This window comes from Rattus norvegicus, chromosome 13, assembly GCF_036323735.1.
Source record: "Rattus norvegicus strain BN/NHsdMcwi chromosome 13, GRCr8, whole genome shotgun sequence".
In the NCBI taxonomy this organism is placed as follows: domain Eukaryota; kingdom Metazoa; phylum Chordata; class Mammalia; order Rodentia; family Muridae; genus Rattus; species Rattus norvegicus.
The window spans coordinates 32,309,319-32,321,690 of record NC_086031.1 but is presented as its reverse complement, the minus strand read 5'-3'; the positions used below and the strand labels follow the sequence as shown (position 1 = coordinate 32,321,690).

The 12,372-nt window shown below is 48.2% G+C and overlaps 1 protein-coding gene across 2 annotated transcripts in view; it reads right to left on the bottom strand.

Moving 5' to 3' along the window:
• Window positions 1-12,372, bottom strand: part of Tfcp2l1 (transcription factor CP2-like 1) — a 60,029-nt gene that overhangs the window by 24,981 nt on the left and 22,676 nt on the right. Inside the window, 4 exon segments of one of the 2 annotated variants that reach the window (NM_001107170.1) lie at window positions 2,568-2,720; window positions 5,083-5,189; window positions 6,534-6,639; window positions 7,129-7,205. In NM_001107170.1, the coding sequence (NP_001100640.1) occupies window positions 2,568-2,720; window positions 5,083-5,189; window positions 6,534-6,639; window positions 7,129-7,205 (443 nt within the window). 2 annotated transcript variants of the gene reach the window in all.

Here is a 12,372-nt window from a genome sequence, read left to right as displayed (position 1 = left end):
ATGGGGAACCAAGACAGCATATATCACAGAGCTGGGGTGACTGATGGAGAGCAAAGAAAGGTGGGAGAGTGGATTCTGACCCACACTGTGCCAAGGTCAACTCTTCTCAAGCCCAGCACACCCAGCCCTCAGGACATCACAGTCGCAGAGGCATCTGTCTCTGCTGTGACTAAATGATGGTATGACAGGCTGCGGAAGCCATTGCCATTCACAGAGTGCCAGTGAATGCCAGCCTCGGAGGGAGCCACCATTGTCTCTTCTTCACAAACTAGAGGCTCAGGGTTTAACTGGCAGGAGAGACCTAAGGGTACAGCCCTCCCTCCTGTGCCACCTTCATTGTGCCTCTCATGCCTCTCATCCTGCTGGGCACAGGAATGACTCAGAGCCCTTGATGTGCAGTTACTAACACTTAGTTCAGGTCTAGTGGCCAGCACAGAACTTTTATCCCAGTGTGTGCCTTCCTCAGGGGATGCCTTTTGGTTCCCCGCTCAAAGGCTTTTAGGGAAGCCTCCCTCAGGGTGACCCAACCCTAAAGATAATCTTGTGGTAAGCCATGTAGGAACACCAACAATAGCAGGCATGGTATTCAACATGAACATCAAGGACCTATCAAGGGACCAGGGTAGGCAGCCACACCTAGTCCTGTGCTGGCTGAAGGCCTCTCCTCCTTTCCTCAGAAGACCATGGGCTAGCATTCACGTGGAGTAAAAGCTCTCCACCTCACATCCTTCAGAGGAGCTGGTCAAAACAGGATGGCTTTCAGAACTCCAACACATCAAGAACCCAAATTTGATGCCCCTGACACCATATAAAAAGGCCAGGGGCATGGTGACAAACACTGGTGTTTCCAGAGATGAGGAAACCAATCAGTAGATCCTTTAGCCTAATGGGCTAGTTCTAGTTCCAGTGAGAGAACCTAGCTCAAAAATAAGGCAGATGACTGCTGATGAACCTAAGACTGAGCTCTGACCTCAACATGCTACACATGTGTACTTCACCACACACACACACACACACACACACACACACACACACACACACACACACACCCTTATATACAGAGAGAAAAAAAGTTTATAGGTTGCATGACTGCCATAGACTCAAAGTGGCAGGCCACGGAGTGAAAGTGGTCTTGCTTTCAGGGGGCACTAAGTCTGTTGGGGGAGCAGCCTCAACTGCTCAGCTTCTAGGTCTGTGATTATATCTGTGAATACTTGGTTCCTGCTGATCCCTGCTGAGAGGAAAATCAACACAGCCCTATCTGAAACCGACCTTTTCCCAAGAGGTTCCAGATTCATCTAGGTGTGAAGAAGGGTAGTAAGTCTGATCACCCATAGTGACCCCTTATAAGAGGGGGCTCCACTTCTCTACAGGTGGACAGAAACAGATCAAACCTGATAGTCATGGGCTAGCCTCGTGCTGTAAGAATGACATAGGCCTGCTCCGTCCTCCTTTTCCCTAGGGGGCTTAAGTACTGAAGGTAAGCATGCTAGCTCCCACCTTCAGGAAATAATCAATCCAGATGAGGAGATAGGAACCAGCAATGAGAGACTGCAGGATGAACCAGGGCACACGTCAGTTCTTCTGGAGAGAAGGCTAGATTGGGGCTGGGGGCATTTCTCAATAGTGAGCTCTTGTAGGGTGCTGCCTGCCTGCCTGCCTGCCAAGCAAGACAGAGGCCTGACTTTGGAACCAACACCCACTTAAAAGCCAGGTGTGGCAGCACATGCCTTCTGTGCTGGTCCTGAGGAGGCAGAGACAGGAGGATCCCTGGAGCAACAATCAGCTAGTCTTACTGAACTGGAAAGTTCCAGGTTCAGTGAGAAGAAACCCTGTCTCCAAAACTAAGGTGGACAAAGACTTGATGAACCAGTGAGATCGCTCATTGTCCACTTCAATCCCCAGGACCCACGTGGAGAGGGAGGGCTGACTTCTGCATGTTGTTCTGATATCTATCGTGCAGTCAGGTCTCTCTGTGTCTCTCTCTCTGTCACACACACACACACACACACACACACACACACACACACACACACACACACAGAGCCAACCAATGCAGAGAAAAATAGCATTGAGCTCGACTAAAGAATGGCCCTCTTAGCCTCATGTTTACTTTGTTGTTGTTGTTGTTGTTTGAGACAGGATTTCACCATGTTGCCCTGGCTGGCCTGGAGCTCACTACTATAGACCATGCTGGTCTGAAAATCACAGAGAGCCACTTGCCTCTGAGTGCTGGTACACCTGCGTTTGCCCTCATGCTGAAGGAGATACTAGACAGGAGAACATGTGAATACCTGTGAAATGCTTGCTTAGAGTCAGGGAAAATACAACAGAAAGATGAAAAGCCTGTCATTCTTACAAAAGCAGAGTCTTGCACTGACATGGGAGACACCCATCCTCAACACTTTTGAGTAACAAGAGAAGGCTGGGCAGGGATAGAAGCCAGAATCAAGAGAGAGGCCCCAGCTAATGGGAGGCCACGTACTCAGCTGGGCCTATGACCTAAGCAACAGCAAAGGGTCATTTGAGCAGGTTTGACCAGGATGGCTGTGTTAAGGGCATTGTACCTTGAACACCTTGATCTGGCAGCTGGCAGAATGTAGATGCTCTGTGTATTCTCCATTCTCGTTCTGCTTAAACGTGTCAATCTGCACCCGAAAAGGCACTCCTTTCTCACCCCCGTGCTTCCTGGGGGTGAATTCCGTGCTGATACAGTGCACCTAGGAGGGGAATGTGAGGCCTGAAGTCGGGTAGATGAGAGGACTCCGGATGCCCCTGAGGACTACCCCTCCCCAAGGCGGTGACCAACCTGCTTTGCCTAACTCCCCACTTACCCAATCAGGCCAAGGCCTCCTTGCCCTCTAGAACATGCACAGAGAACATCCCATCTCTGTCCCTTTACTCTGGGGCTCTGTCTGATCAGCATTATCGCCATTGTTCCCAGCTACTAACCACAGTAGCCACCCCACCACCCCATCCAGAAACCTTCCCCTTCATAAAAATCCAACTTGTGGGGCAACTGAGCAGACCCCTGTTGCTCTCTGATATCCCAGCCACTGAACAGGCCTGGAGTCGTAGTCGGAATGCCCAGCTCATCGCTGTGTTTCTAAGTGCATACTACATAGGAGGCACCATCTATGTATCCTGCTACTGTAATGTTACAAAATCAATATGACTACAATTCAAAAATAACTAAATTTTGGAATGAGAATATTATTTGTTTTTAAAAATTGCACCTGTGTGTTCCTATGGATGTGTATGTGCACGCATGTGCACCTAGAAGACAGATTTTGACATTTGTGTCTTCTTTGGTTGCTCCCCATGCAACGTTTTTGTTGTCGTTGTTTGCAGTTACTGTTTGGGGGGTTGTTTGTTTCGTTTTATTGGTGTTGGTATTGTGACAGAGAGCACTGGTGGTGCAGGTCAGGCTGATCTCAAACTCAGACATCCACCTGCTTCTTGGATGGTGGGATTAAAGGTGTGGGATAAAGGCCCATGGTAACGAATGAGACCCACGTAACTTTTTAAGCCAGGGTTTCTCAATGAACCTAGAGCTCATAGATTTGGTGAGGGTAGCTGGTAGACAAGCCCCAGGAATCCTGTGGTCTCCACTCCTTTAGCACTGAGGTCAGGTGTGTGCAGAGGTGACCAGCTCTTACAAGCTGAGGATCGAGCTCAAATCCTCATGTATACGCAGCAAGCATTTGACTGACTCTCTAGTTTTTTCTCCAGCCAATCTCTTAGACTGGCATATTTCTTATCTGATAGGTGGGAAGGGAAAGTGTGGTAGCCACATGCTGATAATCCTAGCACGTAGGAAACTGAAGCAAACTGTGTTCAAGCTCCATAGAAAAGACCTTGTCTCAAAAACAAACAAAAGTGGGGAAGAAAGCTTGCAAAACAACAGACAGCCAGTCAATGAAAAGACCATGCGAGTAAAGAACATAGCAGGCCTTCGCCATGCCCTTGGCCATCTGAACCCCAGATGGCATGTAATTCAAGGCAGGAGCCACATAGATGCAAATAAAATGAACTCAGTCACAGCAACTAGAGAGAATGGAAGAATATGCCTCCATAAAACACTGGCTTTAAAAACTTTTGTTACTGCTAGGCATGGTGGCACACACCTTTTATCCCAGCACCTGGGAGCTGGAGACGGGAGGATCTAACTCTGTGAAGTTGAGGCCAGCCTGACCTACATAGAGCAATGGTTCTCAAACCTTTCTAACACTGTGACCCTTTAGTTCCTCATGCTGGGTGACCCCCCAGCCATAAGATTATTTTCCTTGCAATTTCATACCTGTAATTTTGCTACTGTTATGAATCACAATGTAAATATCTGATATCTTGTGAACTTAACCTTAAGAACACCACTGACATACAGTGTTCCAGGATAGCCAGGGCTACATAGAGACCCTGTCTCCAAAAACACTCAACAACAAAAACAAAGGTACCTTGTTATATTTTTTATTTACTGTGTGTGCCCAAATGTGGGTGGCTGTGTATATTCCTGGGGCCCATGTGGAGGATTAGGCTGTTTTTTTTTTTAATGAGGTGGTGGGGTGTGTGTGTGTGTGTGTGTGTGTGTGTGTGTGTGTGTGTGTGTGTTCATATAGATGTTAGAGATCAATCAATCTCGAGTGTGATTCCTCAGATGTGGTGTACCTTATTTTCTTAAGCCAGGGTCTCTCATTGGCCTGGGACTCACCAATTAAGCTAGGCTGATTTGTCAGTAAGCCCCAGACATCTAAGCCCATCAATCACCTCCCCAACACAGTAGTCACCATTCCAGTCTCTCTTATATGGAGGATTGAATTCAGGTCCTCAAGCTTTTTTGAGGTAAGTACTTTGCTGACTGAGACACCTCCCTAGCCTTGGAAATACCAAATCCTTTTTAACCTTTCAGTATTCTGAAAACATGAACCCAAATATGACTCCACACCATTCCAAGTCCTTGGCTCAGTGTTCTTGACCTGGACCCCAAGTCCTCCCATCCCCTGTCCTCCCTCAGCTACCCCCCCCCAACTGGAGGCCATCTTGGCTAGCTGGAAGGCTGCCTTCAATGCTGTCATGTTTGCTTACCTGGATGAATGCAGATGCTCTCTTTGCAGGATCCCACAAAAACTCTACAGCATTCAGTTGGGTTGGGCTGGCCCTGGGGTCCAAGATACCAACAGACAGTGGAATATCTGCACACACACATACATAAAAGTACAATGGTCAGCCTCTTCTCAACACCGAGGGGAAGGACCCAGTATGGGCCCAGACTCCTTCACCATACTGGCTAGTTTTGTGTGTTTTGACACAAGCTGGAGTTATCACAGAAAAGGGAGCCTCAGTTGTGGAAATACCTTCATGAGATCCAACTGTAAGGCATTTTCTCAATTAGTGATCAAGGGGGAAGGACCCAGCCCATTGTGGGTGGTGGTCTTGGGTTCGTTCTATAAGAGAGCAAGCTGAACAAGCCAGGAGAAGCAAGCCAGTAAGAAACATGTCTCCATGGCGTCTGCATCAGCTCCTGCTTCCTGACCTGCTTGAATTCCAGTCCTGACTTCCTTTGGTGATGAACAGTAATGTGGGAGTGTAAGCTGAATAAACCCTTTCCTCCCGAGCTTGCTTCTTGGTCATGATGTGTGTGCAGGAACAGAAACCCTGACTAAGACAGCACCTGATCTTGAAATGAAGCTTTGCCCAACTCCACTGGGAAATAGATATCCTGGCTGGAATTGCTGTGCAATGCTTGAAGTCTTTATGTTTTCTTATGACACGTTTCCCTTGGTTTCTATTTGGAAGAACTTGCTGGTGTGCTGGTATATATACCCTGTCATCACCTTAGCTTTCGAATCCCAAAGCACAGCCAAGGGCTGTAGATAGAGCAGGGTAGCCAGTACCTGAGTCCTCAAGCTCTGTGATATGTTTGCCCTTCCCCTAGCCACCTTGGATGAACTGGGCATGGTGACACACAATGCACTCACTCAGGAGGCAGAGGCAGGTGGATTTTTGTAGTTTTGAACTCAACATAGTCTACCTACTGGATTTTAAGCTAACCTGGCTGCTCACCCTTTAAGGCTCTGAATTCTTCTACAGAGCGTTGGCATCCACTGAAAGTTTTTGTGATGTCCATCCGTCCTTCCTTCCTTCTTTCCATAAATAGATGTATGGAGGAATTTATGCCTTTCTACCTCCCCTTCTCCCTCCCCCTCCTCTGTGTGTGTGTGTGTGTATGTGTGTGTATGTGTGTGTGTGTGTGTGTGTGTGTGTGTGTGCGCGCACTCGCATAGGTTCTAAGGACTGAAGTCATGCTCGCACTTAACCAGACGAGCCATCTAGTCAGTCCTCTTTCTTTTGGACTCACTTCTTTTTGACCAGCACAACCTCCACCACAATGTCGTTCTGCCTGTGCATCTCTAGTACTGGGGACTGCATGCATGTGGCACCATGCTGGGCTTCCCAATGAGCATTAATCCAAGTGGCCCCCACAAAGAAAGCCCATGTGGCTGAAGCGTCCAGGGGTGCTGGCTGGGTTGACTCACCAATGTCTAAGATGCGGTCCCCGGGCCGGCTCCACCGCCAACCCTCCAACTGCTGGTACTCTGTGTACTGCAGCCGGCGGTCGTGGAAAACTACACGGATGATGCTCTGTGGAGGGCGGATGTTGTTGGAGACAGCGGTGCGTAGGGCCTTGAGAGCCCCAAGAAGAGCATGCTTCCCTGCCCCCAGCCAGGGAAAACCCTCCACTGCTCTCCAGTCCCTTTAACTGGTTCTTCCTTTCCTCAGAATCCCGAGAACATGGACAATGGTGAGAAACCATGCCTTCCATGTATTCTGAACAGCTAGCTTCAGATACATGTCTGACTACTATGCTGTTATGTGCAGGTAAGAAAGGCTCAACTGAGGGCAAAATTAGGCCACAGCTTCTATCTATCTAACCCAGAGCATACTTCACCAATGTAAGCCATGCCACCCTGGTCCACTGCCTACCCATCTAATCCCCGTGGGCACAGTGCACTCCAGAAACTGGTGTGGGACTATAGCTCAGGGATGCCTTCCCACCACCCCCAGCCCCAGGCATTCAGACCCCACAAGCCCCGCTAACACATGAGCTAACCAGCCCTGAGGCTCACTCACCTTCACGTATTTCGTGTTCAGATCTTGGAAGTCCCCTAGCTTCCGATTCTCCAGCAGTCGGATTTCATATGACTGACCTGAAGGAGGAGGGCAATACATTTTTCATTTCTTCCCGTAATTTTATTCTGAGACAGGATCTCATGTAGCCTGAGCTGGCCATAGACAGGCTATGCAACTAAGGTAGACCTTGAACTCCTGCCCCTCCTGTTCATGCCTTCTAGCCACATCCAGTAAGTACATTCATGGGTTCTGGGGTTCAGAACTCAGATCTAAATGCTTGCACAGTAAGCATTTCACACAGAGTAAAAATGTTTTTTAAAGATTAATTTTAAAAATGAACTTCTCATGACCAGCGGGATGGCGCAGCAGTTAGGAGCACTGGCTGCTCTTCCAGAGGACCTCAGTTCAATTCCTAGCTCTTACATGGTGGCTCATAACCATCTGTATCTACAGTTTCAGGGAATCTGGCCTCTGAAGGTACCGGATAATGTGTGATATGTACATGTAACCAGAACTCCCATACATATAATTTTTTTAAAAATTAAAGGTCAAAATTTCATCCAGGCATGCTGGCCCTCGGGAGGCAAAGGCAGGTAGATAGGTCACTGTGAGTTGCAAGCCAACCAGGGCTATACAGTGAGACCTTACCTCAGAATAAATGAACAACCCGTTTCTCAGGGCTTTAATTTCACCTAAACAGCTGCTCTGAGACGCTCAGTGTGGACAGACTTTCCCAGTCTGATGTCAGAGACCAAGAGAAGCGGTGCCTCTAAAGTCGTGTGGATGCAAATGTGAGCCTAAGCCACAGGACTACTGGATGTAGTCATGAGCAGCTGACAGAACCACAGAGAATGGAGATGAGCCTAGGATAGCAGCACAGGGGAAACTGATGGTTCAAGGCAAGCATAGTTCGTATGGTTAGTTAGATTCTATCTCAAAAAAAAAAAAAAAACCCACAAAACAAAGGGCTGGCGAGGTGGTATAAGGAGGAAACAGAGTCCCACAAATTGTCATCTAACCTCTCCCCCAACACACACACACACACACACACACACACACACACACACACACACACACACACACACACACAGAGTAAAACATGTTAAACAAAAGAAACAACTAGTTAGAGAGAGAACTCTACCCATTTCTGCACTGAGCCTAATGGGAATCCAGTCATGGAAACTGGGAATGTGGCCTTAAATTAATTAAATAGACAGTCTCAGACAATTAAAGTAAGGATTCTAAGGGAAGGTAATAATCTGAGAAAACCCCTGGGCCCTGAGTCCAATGACATGCACAGTGAGACACGCAGAGATAGATGGCAGACAGCAGAAAAGAGGATGTTAGAGATAAAGACGTGGCCACAAGCCAAGGACTGCCTGGAGACACCAGAAGGTTAGTGGCCAACAGTGCACCTCCCTTGGGTGCCCAAGAGACAGCCTTCAGAGCCGGGAGAACAAGCCCGGGTGAGAATTCCGGAATGGGCAGAGAACTAGAAACCAAACCATTTGGACCATGTTGTTGAGCAGCAATCACATGCACTCTGCAATCCCTGAGGCCTGAGAGTAGGTGGAAGGGCCCCAGCCAGCATGTGGACCACAGAGACTCCTGACCACAGCATCTGAGCCCGGACTGCATATGGCTCTACAGAGCCATTCATCTTTCTCTATTCACCACTGTGTGCACATAGGTGGGCGTGTCCGTTTGTATGCAGAAGCTCTTCTGTATGGGTGTGTACAGGAGTGCAGTATATGCACATAACTTTGGCAGCCAGAGGACAACCAACAGCTGCCCTTTCTCAAAGCACTAGCCAACTGACCTGGGACCGCCAAGTTTACTAGATTGGCTAACCAGAGAGAGAGAGTCCCAGTGATTGAACTGTTTTTACCTCTCTCGCCATGCCCAACCTTTTTATGTGAGTGCTGGGAATCAAACTTAACACCGAGCATTGTTAGCAGCTGAGGTATGTTCTTAGCAACTAAGACATCTAAGCTTTGTTTCTGTGCCCCTGAATCAAGAGTCTAGCACTCCCTATGTCTGGACATACATACTAAGGGGCCTTCCACACCCTAACTGATTCTTCTAGTGTCCTTGCCTTTGCTAAAGAATATATAGATGGTGTTGGCAGAGTCCCAAGGCCCAAGTGGCCATTACATGAGTGTGCAGGCACCCAGGGGGCCAATTTGCACTGGCCCCAGGTTCTTCAGGGTGACCTCCATTCAGGCCAGGCAGTGGCAGCTCCTGCCAGATAGAGAATTGTTTCTAAGTCTGCACCAAGAGGCCTGGGTTGCAGGCCAGCATTACATGGCAAGCTTCCCATCACAATGAGAATCTAAACCATGGAACCTTCCTGGTCTTCTCTTTCAAACGTACATGCCTAGGATGCTCTCCAAGTGTCCAGGACCGGACTGCTGGACTGGGTAAAGCTAGAGCCCTGTGCATCCAACCACGCTGCCTCTCCCACGTCATCCTGTTCCTCTTGTTCGGCTGTCCTGCTCATGTGTGTCTCAAGGCTACCACACTAGGACCAGACTAACCTCCCCAGCCCTCGCAGAATCCTCAAATTCTGGAATTGAATGAGTTTGTCATCATGCCTTGTTTTTCACCATATTTTTTGAGACAAGAGTTCCCCAATCATCCAACCAGACTGATAGGCCAGCAAACCCCAGGGACCTACCAGTCCTCACCTTCTCTGTACTGGGAATACCAGGGTCAGCCCCCTTTTTTTTCTTTTAGATTTAATTTCAAATTTCAAATCTATGGGTGTATGTGTGCATGCCATGCATAGAGGGTGTTAGATTCACTGAAACTGAAGCTATAGGCAGTTGTGAGCTTCCTGTTGTGAGTGCTGGGTCCTGTGAAAGAGCACCAAGTGCTCATAACCTGTGTCATCTCTCCAGCTCCAGCATGCCCAGTTTTGTGAGTTCTAGGGGTTCAAGTGAGACATTTCCCCAGCCCCAATTTCAGATTCTTTATAATGTTCTTCTATGCCACAACAATGGAGTTTCACATATTCCCACCCTCAAATGTTTGTAATTTTCCAGGTATATCAAACACCAAAGAAGGGGGATAGGATGAAGCAGAATTTGAATAATTCCTAAAAGACTGGGAGACAGGAAGGCTAGGTCCACTCTTCCTGACAATGGACAGGGCATCTGAAACAGGCTCGCGCATGCAGGTGGCATGGGAGAGAGCTCTGAAGAGTAGATAGGATGTCTGTTCAAGGGAAGCAGTGGCCATGATAGAAACTCTGAGCACAGTGCAGCAAGGCAGGGGTGTTTCCTCTGAAACATTAACAGATAGCTTCCCTCGTGGGAACACAGTGGTACCGGAGACTACAGGGATACTGATTTGCCAAGGTCTCAAGTAGCCAACAGCAGAACTAGAAACCAGGAGCCCCACTGGATTCAAGTTGAGACAGAGGTTCGTTCCCAGGAAAAACTCAAACATCCAGAGGGTGAAAGGGGTGCCAGGCTGTTGCGTGTGATTCTCTTTCACCTGTTCCTATCTGGAAAGCGTATACTTAAGGTTATCCCAAGTATCTTACAACATGTCTGCCAAATTAAGGTCTTTCCAACACCCTAAGCAATTACGGAGAGGGGAAAATCATTAGTGGAAACAAAAGGGTTCTTGGGGCTGGTTTGTTTCTGACACAGGGTCCCCACATAACTGAGAATGACCTTGAGAATAAATGATCCTCCTGTTCCACTTCAGAGCTTTGTGATTACAGCTTTGTGATAGACGCACCACCACCCTCAGTTTAAGGGGTTGTGGGATACTGAGGTCAAACCCCAGGCTTTGTTCAGGTTAGGTGTCAGCCAACTTGGTAGTCACTCAGCCTCAGCCAATCAAGTCACTTTTTAAACCTGAACCAATATTTTAAAGCATACATCACATCTTCTTACAATAAATCATAATCATACACCATAAAAAATCAGTGGGGAACCATTATCCTTATAGGGTCTCACATCCAGTTTTAGAGCCTACTTCCCCATTCTAGTCTCTAGCAACTCCGACACTTAGAGACTTGGAGGGGTGACAGTGTGCCCAGCAGGGAATCTGGTGTTGGGAGGTCTGAGGATCTGGGTCTGTCAGGAGGAAGTAGATAAGCAACAGGCAGTCAGAAAACAGCTTCAAGGAAATTCCCTGGGAAGACCCAGCCCAGCCATTTACCTGCGGATTGTTAAAGGCCTGCCAAAGGATAGCCAGGAAAGAGCTCCAGGTCACTTTGTGATGTAAACTAGCCCTTGGCAGGTGGCTCCCAGCCCAACCCAGGGAGCCAAGGTGACCTGGGAGTGGCAGGAACAGAGGCAGAACTTTCACCACCCACTCAAAGAGGGTGGCCAAGCCCTGCTGACCCCTTCTCCAATCCCAGGGCTCTAAGTGCTCTCCCTCCAAGGAGGCTTGGGAACTCCCTGGTAGAATTTAAGTTCAGCCTGACTCTATACCTCACCTCTACCTCCAAGGGATGGCTAGAAACATGCCCGCCCAAAGGGACCTGAGCCCAGAATGAGCAAAGAAAGTTCTAGGTTCTATTGGTTTTGCCTGCTGGCCCCCTTACCTTACAGTGGCAAAAGGGGTAGTGAAACAGACACAGATACACACACACACACACACACACACACACACACACACACCCCTACCTCATTTTTCTCCTTTTCCTTAAAGTAACCCAATATCAAAGTTCTATGAAGGCTACTCTATGAAGTAACTACAATCAGTAACAAGTCCCAGTGGCGAGGACTCTACCATTAGAATGCAGAAGCAACTCAGGACCACGCAGCGAGGAAAGGACACAGTTGAGTTTCAACAAAACATTTATTTTACAGGCCTGGTGGCAGCCAGAGGGTAACCTGCAGGAGAGGGTTCATGGTAATTTATGTTCTGGGATTGAACCCAGGTCCTCAGGCATGATGACAAGCATGTAAGAGGATGTTCTGTCTCTAGGTCTAGTTCCCCAGTTGGTTCTTGACTTGTCAATAAAGAAGAGGGGTGGGCAATTACAGGGCAGAAGGTACAGGTGGGACTTCCAAGTCCCAAGAGGAAAAGAAGATGACAGGGTTTGGGGGGGGATGTCTGACATGCTTTAGAATGAGAAGAAAGCAGCAGTCCTGTAAGGAAGGGCAGCTAAGGGCCTGTGACTTCCACTACAGGCAGGGACCAAGGATGTTGGCTGGCAGGACCAGCTGATGTAAGCCACTAAGTTTAGGGTAGAGGGAGAAAGAGATAATAAATCGATACAGG